At 36.7% G+C, this 21614-nt stretch overlaps 1 protein-coding gene across 1 annotated transcript in view; it reads left to right on the forward strand.

Moving 5' to 3' along the window:
- Nucleotides 1-21614, forward strand: part of Zfpm2 (zinc finger protein, FOG family member 2) — a 425491-nt gene that overhangs the window by 96546 nt on the left and 307331 nt on the right. The window contains exon 3 of the mRNA XM_034516530.2: nt 18775-18876. Within this exon, the coding sequence (XP_034372421.2) occupies nt 18775-18876 (102 nt within the window). The remainder of the gene's footprint in view (nt 1-18774; nt 18877-21614) is intronic.

Below are 21614 nucleotides of genomic sequence, written 5' to 3' on the forward strand. Positions count from 1 at the left end.
ACTTGGAAATTTCTAAGATATTTTAAATGTATAACGAACAATAGCACAGACCTTGTATTAAATAGTATATAATGTATGTATTATAAAACAACCCCTTAATGTTCAGTTTGTAACTAAAGTCTTCCATGGGAATAAGAACTTAGTTTCGTGGAACATTTTCATTATAAATGCCAATGTTACTATTGCATTTTTCTGTGGCCTGTGTAATAGGAGAGAATTACATTATCTTACTCTCATAGATGGTGAATGCTGAGAATTCCCTCTGAAGACAGTAGAACCTATTATGAAAGGAAGACAATGCTTTTGGATACTGTACCCTCTTGATTTACAAGGGCCACAGTCTCTCTCTCTCTCTCTCTCTCTCTCTCTCTCTCTCTCTCTGACTCTCTTTCTCATTTCTCCTCTTTCTCTCTTTAATTTGTGTTGTTTAAATACAATTAATTAGAAGAGAAATTATTCTCACTTGAAAAGCGAAACTTAATCTCTGTGTAGTAGATTACACTGTTTCAGTGATACAAGCTTCTGCTTCCTGTGTATTTGAAGAAGGAAGAGGTTAACCATTAGAGTAGTAGAAGGTAAAGTCCTAAGCAAATCAGTATCGTGACTGAAAGGGAAGTATGAAATGTTCTTCTTAACAACAATATTTTCATTAGAACCTGGACTTTTTTGTATACAATTTTGATTATTTTTGAAAACCATAAACTTGTCAGTCTATATCAGAATGAGATTGAAGTTTTGTGTTCTGAAGATATTTTCATGATTCTAGACTAGCAATGATCTAGTTATTTTAATAGTTTCCATAGATACATTTTAGATATAAGGTATATTTTCTTAATAAACAATATTTAGTTGACCATTTCATACCACAAATGTATGAATAGAATATCTCATTTTTTCAAGCATGATGTATTGACACGAACTTATGGAAGAATAAGAAGTGTACATCATCATCACTGAAATTTTAGTAATGGATTTTTTTTTATAAAAGTCATTCTATGCTATTGTAACTGTGTAGCTTTTTGAAGAATAAGAGAAAAAGCTTCTTTAAATATCTATGAAAATGCTCCTAATTATAGGTCAAAGGTCCTACTTTTGTGATAGCCCTTACCATGTAGGAAATTTTCTGTGGTCAGAATGATATTTTACTTTTTATTTTATATTTTTCTCAATTTCATTGGCTCCATCAGGTTTCTAGCTAAAGGGCAAGATTTTGTGCACATCTGGAAGAAGTCATTAATATTAAAACTGTGGGTTCCTCTAACCCTGTGATTTAATATTGCGTAGCTCAATCTAGTAATGGGAAAATCGCATAGAAGTCTCAGACGTATTTTATGTTTCTTTCATATGTTAAGTTCTCAATTACCTGAATATATCTCAGAGATATCCTTGTTTAGTTGCAGGCCTACAATTCTGTATGAGATTCCTAAGCCACCACTTGGTTTGGAAAAGCTCTGTGTTCTTCATCTTCATAAGAAAGACTTACTTACAATACCATGCTCTTTCAGACTGGTTTGGGCTTCTGTTAGACAAAACGTAACATAATGGCTCAAGCCATAACATCTTTTGTCCTAAGCTGCTTGGCTTCTTGCCTTCCCAGCATCTGTGACAGGAAGGAAACAAGTAAGAATTATTTCCTGGAATTTACAGATGACTAAGACATCCATACTGGGCCCATAAGTGTCACATATTTCCTGTGGTGCTGAATTATTTGCTTGAGTTATTTCAGCTTCTTACTCTGTTTAATGTAGAAAACGAGAATATATATTCACACATGTGTAAGGACTAACCTAATTAGTAAAAGAAGGATTTCTTACCAGAATATTTAAGTCTGTTAATGACTGAAGGAAAGTAAATATGTTTTGAGATACATTGTAGGAGCATGTCACAGGATGTGTGAACAGGATGTGTCAGATGGGTGTCACTGTAATGTAGTAAGTTGCTGAGCTATGGAAAAGGTATCTGCAAAAACTATGTGTCAACAAGCAGCTGAGCTGTCAATAACAATGATCTGAGAAAGTTACTATTGGGTCTTTAGAAATTGTCCTGTGATTTATGGTCTCCAAATAAGCTAAGAGGGAATATAATACTATCAACCCTTGACATTAGGAGACAGAAAACCCAACTTCTTTTCCCACTATTTAGATATAAAGAATGGTAGACAAAGTGTTGAGTACTGTGGATACCTGAGAGATATTGGGGAAGATCAGAGCTGACAAAGGCTGCACATCAGAAATCTCTGAAATAAGACAACATGCTGTGTGATGATGGATGTTAGCATGTATTCAAAAGTCGATATGAGTAATACTTAGAAGGCTATTTTAAGTACTCTTCCTAAAAAGGACATTGCAAGCCGCATTAAGGAAGTACAATGGGGTCCAGGTTGTTCAGTGTTGGAGTCAGCACTAGCCCTGAAAGTAGTTATGAAATTCAAAGAAAGAAGCTGATAATGAATCAGGTTCCTGGTATCTTCCAGTCCTATTCCACAGATAAAGTCAATGGAGCTCAATTCACACAGTAATATACATCTACAATAACAAATGGCAAGAAAAAAGAAAGTTTAATCAAACAAACAAACAAACAAACAAAAACCTCATGGTGAACAGTGTTGAGGACAAGAGAAAAACAGGACATGGTAGGGTGGTGAAGTGACATTATATCTTTGTTTGGGAACACACTTGACTTTATAAAGGGCCATGGGTAAGGTGGACTGGGCTTCTAGAACCTACTCCTCTGTGTACAGCTGAGAGGCTAGTGCTAGACAAAGCCAACGAAGGCCAGCAGGGAGCCTGAGACAGGGGCTTGTTGCTCCAAGAACTTGTGTTGGATCCCACCTCTGTGAGTGGGATAGGAGAAGGAACTGTGAAAGGAGATTGGATGCATGAGGATGTGAGGGGCAAAGTGCAGACAAGAGGTACCTTGCATTTGCCTAGTGAAGAATAGTCTGCAGAAAATGAAGAGAGAGGCAGGAAACTGAGACATGTATGTTGGAGAAGCTGTCAAAAATACAAATAACCCAATCAGATACCTCCTTTTAGCCAAGAGCTTGATGAGACTCCATCTGTAGCTCATTAATAAAAATTCCGCAGTAGCACTTGGTGGGTGTTTGGGGACAACCTGTGTCACCTTGCTCCTTTCCTCCTTAACAGAGTTGGGTCAGTCTTTTTGACAGTTTCCCATGTCTTTGAATAAGAAAAATTAAGTGTAGGAAGCCAGAAAATCTGAACAAATTGGAACTGGTTTCATTAGTATGCTTAAGGAGATGACTGCTAAACTCATTGAGCTGTCCCTCCCCTCTTCCCCTCTCCTCAATCCTCTATCAGCTTTTGTAGTTTGGTTTAAAAATTAGTAACGGTGGGAAAGTTGTGTCCTTTTTTTTTTTTTTTTTTTTTGACTTTGTATAACAACCTAAGCCTAGATTCTTGCATTAATCTTTTCTACCTTCCCTCAAACGTGGGATTTCTGCTTGTTTGTCAGCTGCTACTCAACTACTCAAATATTCATCTTCCTATGTCTTTTAGCTTCTTTATTTGTAGGAATTATTTTTTTCAGTAAATAAAGATGTCTGTGACTATCTCCCACCCAGCCGTGTTTTTTCTGTGTTTGGCCCTGGTTTTCCTGAAGCATTACTGCCTTCTCAGATGCAGGGTAACAAAACCAGAATCTGCAGAAGGCAGGTCTGCTATAACCTTTTTGAGCTGAATAAGGAAGGGGATATTTACAAAGTTCTCCTTTTTCTCTTCACGGGATTAAGAAGCTCAGCTCCTTAAATTCTTGCATATAGCATTGACATTTTCAGGGTGTGTTTGGATCAGGGAGTTCAAAGAGAAAGAGTGAAAGAAAAAAAACCAATATGACTTTGTTTTTTCCTTGCTGGAGGAGCTGTTTGTGCAAATCGCCTATAAGCTTATTGACCTGAATCTTTGACTCCTTGTTTTTCCTGGATTTGGCTGGAGTGGAGACACTGATGGAGCGCTGATAGGGCTGATTGAGCAGCCCCCAGCTTTGCTTGGCATGGACCTGGCTTCCCTTCTCCACCACCTCCCTCCCTTCGCATGACATTATTGTTCCTTGGCAAACCTTATGTTTTCCTGGGCCCAGTTCTTGTTCATTTTTTGTTGTTGTTGCTGCTGCTGTAATGCATTTTAAAATCACTGTTTTCCTTGCACAGGCTATCCCACAGTAAGAACTGAGTCGCCATACTATTTTCTAAGGAAGTAGAAATAGAAATGTCCTCAATAGAAAGTCGTGTCCTCATGTTTTTTTTTCTCATGATAAGCATTGTACCTGTGATGTCATTCATTATAGCTGTTTAGACATCCCCACGTTATGGTCTTTACTTAGAATTGGGCACTATGGTTTAAAAGACAATTATTGGGAAGACAAGGGAGCTGTTCAACAACCCCATTCTTATGGGAGAGAAGAAACGGCAGGGTTTTGTAATGGAATTGTTTTGTTTTTATTTAATTGGCAAACCCAGATGAATTAGTAGGGTTTTTTAGTTGTTTGTTTTGCTTTTTTAAATGTAACATTCTATATATAAGGGCCAGGTAAAGCTTTGTCTACTTACCTCACCTCAGAACCCAGCTCAAGACAAAAATTTCAACAAAGTGAAAATTGATTGATTTTACCCATAGTAGGACATGGCTCACAGTTAGTATTTATAGGATTTGTGTATGATAGCATATCCTAAGAGTTTTGGGTTTTTTGCATATGACAATCTTGGTGCATTTGTTTCCTGTGAAATAGATACAAGAATTGCACATGTGCTATCTTCTAAAGTTGTTTTTCAAAATAAATTTGAATTTGGTAAAACATGGTCAATAGTCACCTGGTAGAATTTCTGATACACTCTTGTGTTATAATAAAGTATCTTTCTTTTTGTCCAAATAAATGAATAAGGCCTGGGAGGTATTTGCCCCTTTTCAATGATATCCTTATTTAAAGTAAGTAATATGTTTGTAACAGCAGGAATTAGAATTACTATGAAGACCATTTTATTATAATTTAGAAAAAAGTTCACCGTTTTTAAATGTAAGGTTTTTGAAAGATCAAGCATTTTTTTTGACTTGGAAGATTTATTTACATTTATTGCTTGATCTGAATGTTAAAAGTCATATGAAGAATAATAATCTATTTAATCATCTGATACTTTATTTACATATTATTGATTGGCTCTTTCAGTTTTTATTCAGATATTGAATTAATTAATCATTAAATTTAGCTGGATAATATAAAAGAAAACTTATTTGTAAGCCCATTTTCATTTCTTCGTTTCCTTGGTGATGTTTTGGGCTAAATGAAGATTCAGTGTTTCTTAAGAAAGCATTTTTAATCAAATCGTGATTAAGTTTAAAGTCTGTTTTTTTTCTGTTATTTTCTTTCATTTGTATTTGAGTAGCACCCTCAAATTTGCCTAGCATTTGTATCTGCTAACATCTTTATTTTTCTATTTCAAAAGAAACTATAAGTATGAATAGCTTTGGTAACAGCCGGGCAGCCAATTTACTTTAACCATATGACTTAAGTTGGTTCGCAACCCTGTATGTGAGCTGTCGATTGCATTTAGGGTTTAAGAGAAAATGTTCACACTGTAGGAAACATTTCTTGGAAATAGCAGTGTCTCCTCTACCTAATATCTTTTAGCATCCCAAGTGATTTCCAAAGAGTTTCCTGGTTCTGCCCTACCATTTAGTAAATTTAAATCAAATAGGTTTTCAAAGCTCTTAATCTTCTCACATAAAAATTTGCATTTTCTTGTTAGTATGTAAAATTCTATCAGTGTTTGTGTTATCATTGGAGAAGCAACAGGCAGCATTAGGCATTTGCCCATACATTACCTGATGGGATAATCTTTATCTCTGGTAGCTCTAAACATAGACAGTGTAGGGGAAATGGAGAAAGCTGAGATAATATGATGAATTTAATTATAGTAATAAAGTCAGTCACTTTTTTGTTGTTCTTAAAAGGTCAAATAAAAATAGCTAGATGCAGAATAACAATAAATGCTGATGAATGCAGATTGCTGCCTCAGCACTTTTCTCTTTGAGATTAGACAGATCAGTATTGAAACTATGCACCAATTATAGTAATTATAATAATGATAATCACAACCTCCATTTTCTGTTTGTCCTCTCAAGTCAGGAAGTCTGTTGCCTATATACCATTTTTAAATCAGCTCACTGTCATGCAGGGTAGATGTCATTTTCAGTTTAGCTTCCATAGATTTGTTACCTTGGTCAAAGCACAAAACTACTAAAGGTTAATACATTAAAATGAGGAGGGCAAGGAAGATGTATTATTAAATAATTCTTTTAGAAGGAGCTGGGAACATCTGAAGAAGTCTAAACCTTACTATCACATAATATTTTAAAATGGGCTTTCTAAGAAACAAACCAAAACTATAATACCCTTACATATCTACCAGTAAAAACTTATGCAGTTTTACAAGACCAAAACCAAACCAAAATGAACACCAAGGATTAAGTAAATGAATGAGAAATGTACTTAAAACTTTCCTAACATTTAGTGTCTCTAAAATCTTAGTGAATAAGAAACAGTATTTTAGTACCTAGAGGTTGTATCAATGATGTGTGCACTATATTGAAAGTCCTTGTGACAAATCGTCACATCACTGGGTATAGTACCATGGAATAGACCACAGTTTCTCATTGTCTGCTCCTTGAACTCTTGTTGAAGACAACTTAAAGAAACAGAGACACTCCAGAGTGTGTGTGCTTGAGCTGAAGCCAGTCATAAATGACTAGGGTGTTTTCAAGTTCGTCACAACTATTTGGATAGGAATTTCAGCCACATGGAAATGTTTGCAGATTGAACTCTTTTAAAACAGTTTGACCTTAACACAAAATAAACCTAAGTAAAAAGCAGGGAAAGGAAGGAAGGAAGAGAGGAAGGGGGCATTGTTTGCAGGCAGAGCTCCGGGCACTGTGAAAACTTTTCACTCTTCTGAAGGAAATGCGGTACAGCAGATGGTGAGAGAGGAAGCGAGATAAACACAGGAACTGGAAAAGCAAGCAATCCATTCTAACAGGTTCTATATCGAAGATCTGGAGGGGTAGGAAGATTAGACAAGGAACTCTTCAGAAACCTGACAGTGGCTGTATCTTACCAAGTCTTATGCACATAGCCGAGATGGAAAGGAGAAATGCACAGACACTAGCCTGTGATTATATATTTCTGACACTGAGAAGGGAAGATCTTTTTAAGGATTAAAGGCATCGATTTATCAAGGGAGAAATCACCAGCTGAGACACACAAGACCATCCTCCATCCCTCTAAGGGTTTGACAATGAGATTTGATGCTATTTCTATTGTTGCACTGGAATTAGCATATGGCTCTCTACTTGGGGGTCTTGAACGAACTTTTACATTTTTTATCTATGCAAATTACACTCCAAACTAGTTAACTAGTTTTAATGTTGTTGTATGTAGATGATCTTAATGCATATTTTAGAGTCAGAAGAAGGGCTATATAAAGGATATTTTCATTTCTTAGAATGCTTGACTAAAACAATGGAATGCACACAATGTATGGGCACAAGGAAGAAGCCTGGGTTGATGATGGGATGTTCCTCAGCCTGCATCTGCCTGCTTTAGACTTAATTGTGCATTCCTGTGAGCTGTTCTGGAAGCAGACTACTGTGGATAAAACCAGTATATGATCATCATTTTTTTTTCCTTTTATTCATTCATCTCCTGTGAAATACATCCCGATGGCAGCCTCTCTTCCGTCTACCTCTCCCAGTTCCACCCTGTACCTCCCATCTCTTCCAAATCAACTCCTCTCCTGTTTCTCCTTAGGAAAGAACAGGCCTCCAGGGATATTAATCAAATGAGGCATAAAAGATTCAATCAAACTAGACACAAATACTCAGGTCAAGGCTGGATGAGGCAACCCAGTAGGAGGGAAAGGGTCCCAAGAGCAGGTAAAAGAGTCTGAGTCATCCCTACTTCCACTGTTAGGAGTCCCACAAAACTCCATACTAACAATCACAACATATGTGTAGAGAACCCATGTGGGCTCTGAGACTGCCACTTCAGTCTCTGAGCTGCTCTGGGCTCTGCTTAATTGATTCTGTGGGCAGTGTTCTTTTCATGTCCTCAACCCCTCTGTCTTTAACAATCCTTCCTCCCCCTGTCAGTCTCAGCCAATTATTTGGCTGTGGGTTTCTGTCCCCATCAGCTGTTGCAGGAAAATCCTCTCTGGTATTGAGCATGACACCTATCTCTGATTATATAAGCACCCCAGAGTATCATGAGGAATCATTTCATTGATTCCTGACTTTTTAAAAAAGCTAGTACTCTTTTGTTCTACCATAGGTTTCTGTGTCAACCATCTTCAGGTTCATGGCCATCCAGCCAATGTGGGCTATGGGGTCACTCTTCTGTTGTGGGCTTCAATATGATTAGTCATTGGTTGGCCATTCCCACAAGCTCTGAGCTACTATCGCCCCAACGCATCTTAAAGGCAGAACAGGTTATAGATTGATGGGTTTTTTTTTTTTTTTTTTTTTTTTTTGGTTGAGTTGGTGTCCCAGTCCCATTACTGGAAGCTTTGCTTGGCTACAGAAGATGGTCAGAACAGGCTCCAAATCTAATACTAGAAATCTTCAATAGGGTCATGTTCATAGGTTTCAGGAAGTTTCCACTGAACTAGGTTCCACAGGAGCCCCTAAAAGCCCCTAATTCAAGTCATTTCTCCCTGTATAGTCATTCTTAGTAGGAAATAATGATTCTACAGCAGTGCATATAAATAGTTTACAATGTAAGGAAAACATATTTTAGAAAGAATATGTTTTCTCAACAGGAAAAATAGCTGTGTTGAGGCATTTAAGGTGACCCCCAAAATATCAGATCTGAAATCAAAATATCACATTAAGGAAAATACATTTTGAAAATTATATATTATGTGTGTTATATTCATATTTCACAGGGCCAAACACATAGTACATGAACTCATTCCTCTTTGTAGTTCAATTTACAATTATTTCATTAGTTTTGTATCAAATAATAGACCCAGAACAGTTCAAAATAGTGCTAAACAAATCTGAAGTTTGAATAATTTAAATAAATGTGGGTGACTCCTTCAGATTTCAGGGGCTGGTTTAGTAACATTGCCCAAATTCCACAGCACTCTGGGGCTAACTGTAAATTTAATCAGAAAGGGGGTTAGGGTCCTCACTTAGCATTCAAAGGTCTGTTTCCTCTGAGAGTTGCAAAGTTTTTTATTCAGAACCCAAGCCTTAGCTTCAGTTGTCCCAAGCTGCTATCTTTCAGTAATTGTCCATTTATGTTCTTTTAGTGAGTAGCATCTGCAATGTTAGGTCTCAAAGGTCCAAATCAACCCGTTTACAACTGCAGTCAATAAACATAAGTTCACAGCAGCCAACAGTGGTCAAGAACGCTAAACTCGGCTTTAGGTTTCAATAAAATTCTTCAAATTTATATTTAAAGTATATTCCTAAATTCCAGATCTACCAAATTTAAATAAACACTCAGAGTCCAAAGAATCTAGGGAGAGTCGGGAAAGGCCCAGCTTTGAAAGTACTGTGGGAAGGAGAGAGGTCCCCCATGTTTCTGAATATCTGGAAGATGTTGTGGGGACTGTCTGTGTTTTCCTGGTGTTATCAGCAGCAGCCAAGGTTCTCCTTCTGGCACTGAGGCAGGAGGGGATGTGGGAGGACTCAGTCTTAGTGGAGCCCCCGTGGACCTCATGATAACATGTTTCAGACAGTCTCTGGAGTTGAAAGCTAGATGTGAATCTGAGAGAACATAAATCTGACATGACCTGAGATTTTTTTTTTTCAGAAACATTTTTTTCCCCAAAAGATACAGAAACTTCATTAGACTCAGGTTTCACTGTAAGAATAGATCATTGGAAGCAGCCAAAAACCAGCTCAGTTTATATCCCAAGGTCCACACTGAGTTTTGTAAGTGGTCCTTAATAAGACATTAGGAAATATTTATTTTTTTAGGTTACTGCATGCCCAGATGTATTTTTCTTATTGCTGAAAGCTTATGGAAAATGCATAGTTTGTATTCATTTTGCATAATTTTGAGAAAAAAATGAGTGTCTCAAAACACACTGTTAGTACCAGACAGATAACTCAGAAGCATGAACACTTGCCATCATGCTTGACCACCTAGGTTAGATCTCTGGAACACACATGATAGAACGTGAAAACTAACTAACACCTACAAGTTGCTCTCTAATGCTCTCACAGCATATATGCTGTGGTACACACATGCATACATGCACACACATTCACACAGACACACAGATACACAGACACATCCACACATCCACACAGATACCCACACAGAGAGACACATCCACACAGACACACACAGACACACACACACACACACACACACACACACACACACACACATCTACACAGACAACACAGAAAGAAAGAGACAGAGACAGAAACAGAAAGATGGAGGGAGGGAGAGATGGAGGGAGGGAGGGCGAGAGAGAGAGAGACAGAGAGAGAGAGAGACAGAGAGAGACAGAGAGAGACAGAGAGAGGGAGAGAGAGAATGCACATATGTGCATTAAATAAATGTAAAACAAGCCAGCACAGTGGTAGTCAGTACAATCAGGATTCACGCCTCCAGATCTGATAGATTTTTTTTACTGAATGCCAGCTTCTCAGCCACTGTGAGACATGCTGTGGATACAAAAGGGGAGTGTAGTCTCTAGGAGCAGACATTACTAGCATGATTCTAAAAGGTAGTCTGACCTAGTGAGGGAGTTAGAGGAATTTTCTTTAAGAATGTGACATTAAAGCTGGAATCGATGCTGTGTAGGCATAAGTAGGTAAGAAGGAGCTGACTTCTGGCCCTCAATAGCCTTCTATATTACAGAGAGCAATGGAGACTGTTCTGTCATTGACTCCAGAGACAGAGTCTCAGGAAGTACAATCAATGATGATAAGCTTTAGGACCAGAAAAGGAATGGCGAGGGATACGAGAGGGAAATACATAACTGGAATTCTGAAACAAGAAATGCTAATATAAAAGACCAGTTAGATGGAGCAGTAGGTACGGGCACATGCTATAAAGCCTGAAGCCCCAAGCATGATCCCCAGAGCCTACATAGAGGCAGGAGAGAACCAACTCCTCTCATTTGGCCTCTGACCTCCACAGGTGCACTGTCATGTGCACATGCCCACTGATCCCCAGAACCTTCATGGTAGAAGAAAAGAAAAACACTCCTCTAATTTGTATACACATGTGCACACACAAAACAAAATATAAGAAAAATGAAAAAAGTCTAAGAAAATAAAAATTAAATGTTAACCTTAGTTTAGCCATAAGATAGAGAGAAAAAATACATTAACCCACCATTCTTGATGGTGGTAATGATGACTTTCTGATGAGTATGGGAAGCTTGAAACTTGAAAACAACACACTCAATGCCAGAGGAATAGAGATCAGTTGGAGGCACAGCATAGACTCTTCATACTTGGTTATTTATTTAATCCTTTCTAGTGCTTAGTCAGGGAAGTAATGAAGAATAAAGATTATTGAGTGATCTTCTCTTACAATGGTTTACTTTCTCGCTCTTGGCAATGTCCCTTATGCTTGAAATCTTTAGTAAACTTGAACTTTTAGAGAAATCCTCTCACCTGAGAGATAACTCTGATGGCTGAAGTAACTCTGGATATTCTAGAGCAGTGGGTCTCAACCTTCTTAATGCTGTAATCCTTTAGTGCAATTCCTCATGTTATGGTCACCCCCGATCATAAAAGTATTTTCATTGCTACTTCATAACTGTAATTTTTACTGTAATGAATCATAATGTAAAAATTTGTGTTTTCTGAATGGTCTTAGTTGACCCCTAAAAGTGTCATTCAACCCTCAAAAGAATCCAAAAGAATCAAGATCCTTGTCTTGAGAACCAATTCTCTAGAAGGACTACAAATCACTATTTCTCTTTAAATTATCAAAAAGTTAATATCTTTTTTTTTTTTACAATTCTCAATATTTTATTTTGATGTTACAAGCTTATTTTCTATTTGGAGAGCTGGGTTTTTATTGAATGTTATATTTACATTTCAGATTTTATCCCCTTACCCCACTTCCCTCACCACCCAGGAACCCCCTATTCCATCCCCCCTCCTCCTGATTCTATGAGGATGTACCCTCACCTACTCCCCCACTTCCACCTCCCCACCCTCAAATTCACCCCCCACTCAGTATTCAGCCTTCATGGGACCAAGGATCTCTTCTCCCACCTCTGCCTACAAGGCCATCCTCCCCTACATATACAGCTGGAGCCATGGGTCCCTCCCTATGTGCTCCCAGGCTGGTGGTTTAGACCCTGGGGAGCTCTGGTTGGTTGATATTGTTGCTCTCCTCATGGGGCTACAAAAATGTTAATATCTTAATATTTTACCTTTCCAGCTATAATAAGATATTTAAAGCCATACACTGGCTATAGACATTTAGGGATTTTTTTTCTTGAAATAATATATTTACCTCTGGACTGTTGTTATTAGTAATTTCAGGATTTTCTCATTGGGATCTAAAAATTAGAACCAGATAATAATATGCATTATATATTTTTGCTTAATTTTTTATAGTCTGGAATCTGAATATGATTTTCAAGATAATGAAATACTAACTATAGACAACCCAAGTAAAGGGGCTGACTTGCATATTTGAAAATACTTGTATATTGCATGTAGCTGCCGTGGACATAGCAAGGCATTCTATTTCATACAAGGTCAGAAGGGAACCTGGGCCAGGTGCCGTGATGGCTACCACACATGTACTAGACTATTATTTTCAAATAGCTTACATGTTTAGAGTTTCCCTTCATTATTTCCATAAGTAGAATATTATTTGTCTCTTTATTTTGTTTCTCCATCCATATCTACGACTATAGTTTGGCCATGAAGTCTTACTATAACCTGATTTTTTTCCCTTGAATAATCTGGAAGTAAACAAGCACTTCCAGCTAAACCATATCACTGTCAGGCAACACGAGCACACACTCAGTGTTAAACTTTAATGTCCTCGTCCTTCAGCACGAGCTGCAGCTTTCTGTTTTTGACTCCTCCAGTCCTTTAACCAAAGCTATCTTGTCTGATGATAAAACCATAAGTGTATGAAGCTCGCACATTTTTCATCTCTTTTATGACCTTATCTTTCATGAGCGGCTCCTGTGAAGGTAACCTAACTATAGGAAGCACCTGGAAAACATACGTGATATCTCTTCTCTGATAAGCAGTTGTGAACAAGAAAGTAGATCTGTCACTTCTGAACTGCTCATTGTTAAAAAATACTTTGATGATTTAGCTGATTGCGAAGCACATTATGGGATGACTAACCGCTGCAGTAACACTTCTAGTCAAGAAAGTTCAATAGTTATATTGTACGGGATTTCTATAAGAGGTTAATATTGACAGGAACTACATGGATTAAAAGAGCAGAGTTGAGAAAGGCTGTCTGCTTACATGACTGCTTTCAAACACTGCTGCTATTTTGTGCCGAGAAAGTGACTAATTCCAACAGCAGTGTTTAACTTTGAGTGAAAAGGTGTTTGTTTGCATTTTTTTGCTTTGCTAGGAAAGCAACTGCCTGACACCTCCCCCCCACCCCCCCGTCAACAATACCGAATATGGTATTTCAAGGCACTGCGTCCTCCGTTTCAAAGACTATATTCCAGTGCATTTCCCCGAGTCATTTATGTTATGTATTATATTGCTCAATAACACCTTCAATTTTCCCCTATAGGGCTCACATTGATTTTGAAAACTAGACTAAGAAAAATGGAAGGGCTCTCAATGCACTTACATCTTTTAAAAGAGCAACAAAGGCATTTAATCTTGCAGGAGAAAACCATTAGCTTCATAGTCATAATTTCAAAAATATTACAGATTTTGTTACTGCTTGGCATCTATTCAGTTTCTTTCTTTTACGACTCACTCGTTTCAGTTCTCGCATTAAGTGTGTTTGTGCTTCGCTGAAAGTATGCGGAACTGTCTATTCATAGGTATGTGAATGAAGAATTCAGAGCGTAAATTAGAGGGTGCCACATGCATGCCCCGTTCTGTCACTCTCTTCTGACATCCTTTTCTCTCTGCTTCTCTCCTTTTCCTACTGCTAAAGCTTTTGGAGCAGTGTATTAGCAAACTTGTCATTATTATCTTGGCTAGTAATTATTCATGACATTTGTCCTAAGCCATGCCATAGCCTCGGTTTCAAACACAAGAGAGTCAAAATGGACTGAGCAAAAGACAGCCAATGAGGTGAGCTCCATTCAAATCGAGAAGAAGCTGGAGTTGGGTTAATATCAAAATAAAGTTCTATTTATAAATTTTCTATGAGAATAAAATATGAGAGGCAAGAAGCAAGTGTCTATTATTAGTGAAAAATGGTGTTTCTTAAGAATACTTCAGAGATTTCATATTTGATTAAATTATTTTTAATCATTTCATTTTTCATTAGTAAAAAGATTAAAAATGAATTAGGTAAAAAACATTACCATAAAAATGAGAACTAGTTTCCTGAGATAAAGTTAGAAGATGAAAGGTCCAAAAGTTGAAAAATGTGACATATTTTAGTTATTAAATAGAAATAATGTGCTGAAAGCAATTAATTAGCAAATGCAATGATATTGCAGTAGGTTCTGGCAAAAAGAATGAGACAAAAATCTAATTTCCCAACTGGTCAGTGAGCAATGGTTATTGATCAAGCATCTATGTGTAGTTGATTTTATTAAGTGCTAAGTAAAATAGGAAACCTTTAAAAGTAGTGATTAAAAAGATTGAGTCCATTAAACCTTTCATCTTAGTGTATGAGCATAATGAAGAAACGGGACCTAATGGGAAGAGGAGAAAGGGGCTCTTCGACCATGTCTTGCAGGCTTTGTGGCTTGCCGTGTAGATGATGTCTGCTGTGTCCTTTGTTCCTGCTCTTTGGTGGTAGGGATGCCACCCAGGGCCCCATCTGTGTAAAGCACAGACTACTTCTGAGCAGCAACTCAAGATTAATGTTGAAATGTGGCCCTTTGCATCCAAAAAATCATGGAATCAAATCTTGTGTCTGATGCTTTCTTTTGTCTTGCACATCTCTATCTCTTGGTTTATTTTTCTGAAGGATCAGGATACCAAGGCCTGACCTAGCTGATAAGATAGTTTTAATAAAATTTGTTGAAAAGTACCCAGTGAGGAGCAGGGCTCTCGATGTGGTGGCCCTGTTGAGGTTCAGTATAGAACCTGACCTAACGCTAAGATTTGCACCTTACTAATGTTTACTATTTTAACATTTGGCTCATAGAAGATATGGAAATCAATATAAAATAAATGCTAAACCATTTTATTTTCAACATTCACATGTATTATCTCAGACAGGACTCAGCCATTTTCCCAGTTTTTTTATTCCTTATTTTAGAAGACACAAGTAAATAATTAAGATAAAATCTTTGATGTCTTAATCTATCATACCATCTTAGATTTGCTTTTTGTAATTAGATATGTAGTGCACTTATCCACTTTCTTAAATGGGATGCAAAATGGAATGGTTTTTAATTGTGTATAATTAGCTCTTTTGACAATGGCTCTCTAAAATACTCTGATATTTACTTGTTTAAGTATCAAGTGCTATATAATGAAACAAATCAATTCACTCTCACACCAGAGTTATCAATATTTAAAACTGCTCCGAATGTGGGGGCACACTAAATGGAAGCGTTACAGTTTTGATTGGCAGTTAAGTGACATGTAATGAAAGCAGTTGGCTACTTGAACTTATAAACTCACTCTAGCCCTTAATCAGTTCAATTAAAATGTTTTCACTTGGAGCAGTTTAATAACATTTACAATACCTGCTGACATCTTCTGTCATCCTCGAGTTTCTTTACCTACTAGACACTGCTGACATGATCAGGGGTAAGTTTGTCTTGTGCTGAATAAGTGCATGGCTTCCTTCACTTAACCATCACTGACAAGATCGAGCTCCAGAATGTCTCCTCAGCATCTTCAAACACCTTTAAACCCACTCTTACATCACCAAATTTTCTAAGTTAGCCTTTGCCAATGGTAAACTTGCATCCTCCCCGGCCCAGGATTATGATGTTTCTTCTTCTGTGGCATGCTTTGAAAAGATGGCTCCTATTTTCAGTCTGAAACTTGTTCTAATAGTGGATTTAACGACACAAACTCCACAGAATTCAAAGTCAGATGAGACAATGGCCCCAAACATTAGGGGCTTCACTTGTCCTTTTCCCCAGGAGACTTCTGTGGGTCTGCATGTTAGTTGTCATGTCCAGGTGTTTCTGTAATTTTTTGAACCACTCTTATCCCTCCTCAAAATGGGCACAGGTCTCTGTCCATCTGACTCTGATTTACACTACTTCAGAAATCATGTGTAGAAGCCCCCTTTTGTATTCTCTGTGGCCAATACAATGACGGCAATGTAAATGGCATTATTTTAGTGACTCAGCCCTTGTAAGGCCTAGAGAGTGTCCAAGCACTTACAACCATTCTCTCCCAAGAGGCACTGGATCGGGTGCTGATGCAGGGGCATGGATGCTGCAGGGAAATACTGAACAGGAGCTAATACTGGTATCTCCAAGCCGTGGGAAACCATTGAGGAAAAGGAGGTTTTAGCAGGATAAGCACCTGGCCTTTCTATCCTTCTGCAGTCTGTCCTCTAACCTGCTGTTGTGGTTCCCACTGTCTGCTTGCAACCAGAAATCAGAAGTGAGTGGCCAGATGGCCCGAAGTACAGGGGGAAAGAGAGGAAAGTTTGTTGAGTCCAGCAAGAAAGGTCAAGTGGAAAAGATCCAGCTCGTGGAAGCTCCTAAGATTCTCTATGCTAGCCAACAGGATTCTCATTATACCAGCCTGCTCACATATGGCATTAGTTCAATATTTATTCCTATGCAGGCAATTATACTGGAAATGTAATAAAAGGAATGGCCCAGGTCTGATCTCTCCAGGCAGATGGTGTGAGCCTCCTACTTTCTAGACTGTATCTCTTTTTCGTTATATTGGAGTAACTTGGAGGTGGCTTGAAGGGGGAGGGAACAGGCAGGCAGCCAGGCTGGCAGGCTGAGAGCCAGGTTAGTTCAAGGCTATCAGTGTTTGTAGGTCATCAAGCCTACTTGTATACATAGACTGGAAATGAACCTTCTTAGGTCCTGAGAGCTGAGAGCAGAAAATGCCTCTTTGATCTCCAGAGGATAAATGGTTGGTGTGTTTACAGTCTTACATGCAACCTGGAAGTGGAGCACAGATCGGAACACTGCTTTGTTATTGAGCGTCTGTATGCTTCTTCTGTCACTTTGACCTTATCTCACACCTTCATGTGTGGATGTACTCCCCTTGATGGTATCCATAGTTCCAGAAAGGAATTCACTTTCTGCATATACCCTACTGAGTCTGCCATAGTTCCTTAGCCACAGAAAATGGTCAATGCATAGTTTCTGGAGACAATGAATAATTATATTGGTATTCTTTTTGACTATGCTGAAAGCTACACAACTTTCCAGAGTTTTGCAGACATGAGGTCTATGGTGTGTTTAAGTACTGTACTTCATTCCTTATGGTCCACCCAAGCCAGTGTGGCTCTGTTACAATGAACTAAAAAAGTTTTAATTGTGTTTTGAAAGAATGGGTCTTATGTTTTTTTCCTCATTCCCCTTCATTTCAGGTTTTAGAACTAATCCATTTTGTGAAGAGTCAGACAGGAAAATTAAAAGGCAAAACCTATGCTGTTTAGATATCAGAACTCATAGAAACATCACATTAATGTTAACTATACTAATGACTTTCTAAAATGTATATTTTATATGTCATTTTAAAAATTACAAGCTAATATACATTTTCATATTTTGTATAGATATTCAGGTTCAGGTACAGATCTAAATGAATAGGAAGAAAGTGACCACAGAGCCCCTCAAAAGAAGGTAGATTGACAGGACATTTAAATGTAAATGTTACAGTTCTTGAGTTCAAAGTATGGTAGGTGTGATATATATATATTCCCTTCTTGGTATTATATTATTAATTCTAAAAGTAAGGTACTAAAACTATTGAGCTTTTGTTTATAAATGCAGTTGTACTGATAATGTTTTCTGTCTCACTGCCTCTCAATTCTTACTCGAAGCATACACAATTTTTTGTTTGCTTGTTTTTGCTTTTCATGTGAAGGGAAGGCGTGATATTATGGAAACATACAAGATATTCAAGCATAAGTTTAACTTCATTGTGTCTTCTGTTGTGAATAGTAGAGTCATTAGCTTATATTACATGCTAATCATTTGGGAAAAATAGCACCAAGTTTTAGAAACATAGTAAAGAAAGATAAAAATAATCTTTCAATAATCTAAACCCAACCCAAATCAGGAATATACCTTACTCTAAAATATTTAATTTGTCTTGTTATAATATACCTATACAATTACATTTTATAAATAAGGTTACTATGTTTTTTGTATTCAAAGTATTCAGAAAATCTCTACATTGCTATATCATTTTCTTTTATATATAATAATAACTTGAAAGTAAGGTATATATGCTAATATTCTTTATTGCTTATAGTACTTAGCTTTATTTATTGATAAATATTGATTATTTTTAAGCTATAATAGATATCAAAATAATTACTTGTGGACATTCTTGCCAATGAATTGGACAGTATTGACAAATATGTGAAAAAATAAGAAAAGGACATCACCTTTGCGTATTTCATTGGCAGAGGGATTTGGTCAACTCTCCTTTCTGTATTGGTGTATTTCAGGTGATGACGAAGGAATCCAGGAGCCAACAGAATCAGATGGGGACAGCCATTCAGACAAACCGGGGCAGCCTGGAGTAGAGACAGATGACTGGGATGGACCAGGTAGGACCTAGAATACAGCATTCAACCCACTTTGAATTTTATCAGGATTTCACGTTTTCTTTTAAATTTTACATATAAGGGAGAGTTAAACGAAACATAAAATATGGATAGCCTGTAAAGCTTTAAACAATTATTCAACTCAGATTTAATATTATACACGGGCTGTGTGTGTGTGTGTGTGTGTGTGTGTGTGTGTGTGTGTGTATGCTGGTTATATAGGAGTTTGGGTAAACATTATTATTTAAATAGGAAAATCTTAAGAATCAACTTGTCACCTCAACTTGAAGTCTCTATCTTTTCTTCTTTCACTCTTACATTAAGTTAGTCATTTCTGTTTGCTTGCTCTTTCAACACAAAATCTTTTAGCTACATCCACATTCACATTAGACTCAGTTAGAAAGACCACAAATCAGTCAGTGACAATGGTACTTCAAAGAGCTGTCACTTCAGTTTAGTTCTGTTGTGCATCACAGATGGAACCTAAATGTCTGCTGAGTCATTGAGACACAATTAAAAGATTTTCCCCCTTTGATTTAATATTCCAGTAACATTGTCATCTGCATAAATAAAATTAAATTTACCTGTGATTTGCCTTATAGTTGTTAATTTCAGGAAAAAAATAAATAAAAGTCATACAAATATATATTGTTTATAATATCCTGGAAGAAATAACCTTATTGTTACTGCTATGCAATTCACAATTCATGATATGCTTATAAATGGAGACCATCACGTTTTAAGTTTTTAGGATATAAACGAGTTTTGAAGCAGTTTCAGCCTTAATTTCCAAAGCAGTAACATTTTTCATTAAGGAAGATCGCTATATTTCAATCACATTTTCACCCTTGCATGACTTTGCAAATTGCTCCCTTCTGTGCAAGGGGAAGACAGGAAATCCAGTGGTAATTTTCTGAAACCAGCAGCTGGAAAATATAATGCAAACAAAAATGAAGATACAGTATATCTGATTATTATGATGTCATTCCTAATGGTATTCATGATACATACAAATGTTTGTATTCTGCACAATATAGCATAATGCTATACTAGAATCTGGACCTAATTGTATTATATTTTAAAATATCGTAGAACCACATTTTAGGAGACCATAAGAAAGTGCAAAGTCTGGTATTTGTATTCCATTGCATATTTTTACGATTTCTTAATGTGGGGGTATTTTCTTGATTAGAACAATTAGAAAATATTATTTTTTTAAAAATTATTTTTGCTATGAGGCTTTTGTATAACTTGAAAAGTATTCAAGCTCTCTTATTATTTTTTTTAATTAATAGAATTAAACATTTGTGTTTAGAAGGTGTTTTCTTTCTCCAGTTATAATGGATTGGCCTTTACGTGTTTCTATTTGAAAAATGGCACGTTCAGTCACACTTTTGTTTTGGGTAAATCTGTAGATTTCAACTTTTCTTTCTGTGTCTAGGGCGCATGGCCTTCCAGGTCACATGAGAATAAGCAAAGAACATTACGCCCGAAATATGAGCATGCACAGCATAGCTAATGCCAACTTTTGCCGTAAGATTGAATTATTAGCACAATAAATAAGCAAATAAATAAATAATTGGACGCGTTGAGTAAAGACAATGCTTGACATTCAAGTGATTTGTTTAATTTAAATTACATATTTTATTGAATGTATTTTTTTGTTTACTTTGTGGATTTGGCATAGATATTTCTGTGTTCAGGACTATATAGAGATATGTGAAAACTTTCAAAAAAAAAAAGTATGTCTCTTGTATGCCTATAGAACTGTCCCTGTATAGTCAAAAGTAAATAAGACATTTATCTCCATAGCCACTTCTGGTAGGGGAAGGTTTATATCACCTTGAAACCCCTTGAAATAATTAGGTTAACTCATAACAGAATCTCATTATCTGGTAGCATGTTTATTAATTTCAATCAGTCAGGAGAATCTGTGAAAGAAAAGAAGACATTTGTACCCTTTTTGTTACTTAAATATAAATTGTTTCAAGACTGGTAATGACATTTTGTTGTTGTTGTTCACTGAAGTGCACTGGTACTTTATACCTGTAGCAAAGAGAAAAGTTTCTGGCTTTTGGCTACAGTTCCAAACTCAGTAGCAAAGTGTATCTGGACTTCAATCTAACTTCACAGTCAAAGGTCAGGGCTTACTTTGTTTCTTTGGGTTTTTTGTTTGTTTGTTTGGTTGGTTTTTTTGTTCATTTGTTTCTTTGTTTCTTCTTTCTTTTTTCTTTCTTTCTTTCTATCTTTCTTTCTTTTGCCTTGTCACTCTCTACCTAGGAGATTTGTAGAACACTCATTTATTTTGGGGGCTTATATTTTCATTTGTAAAGCATAAAAACATTAACAAGTTCTACAAAATTATACAAGCTTATACTCATAAGATGCAAAGAACTTCTTTGTTAGAGCATCTATTAGGTCTCAAGGAGTTTTTAAAGGCTCCATAAAATATTTCAGTCCCTGAAGGATAAAGTTAAGATAGATATATATATATATATATATATATATATATATATATATACACATATATATATACACACACATATACACATACACATATATATACACACACATTATATATATATATATGACATCTAGTATTGAGCCAGGTTGATTTCCAGGTCTCTTAACTACATTCTAAGAATGATATTTTTCTTTAAAAATAGAACAGAAACAAAGGATGTAGAAATTATCTAAGGAATTTGAAACATAATATTGATAGCCTTTAAGATGAATCAGGA

This window comes from Arvicanthis niloticus, chromosome 13 (assembly GCF_011762505.2).
Source record: "Arvicanthis niloticus isolate mArvNil1 chromosome 13, mArvNil1.pat.X, whole genome shotgun sequence".
Taxonomy (NCBI): Eukaryota; Metazoa; Chordata; class Mammalia; order Rodentia; family Muridae; genus Arvicanthis; species Arvicanthis niloticus.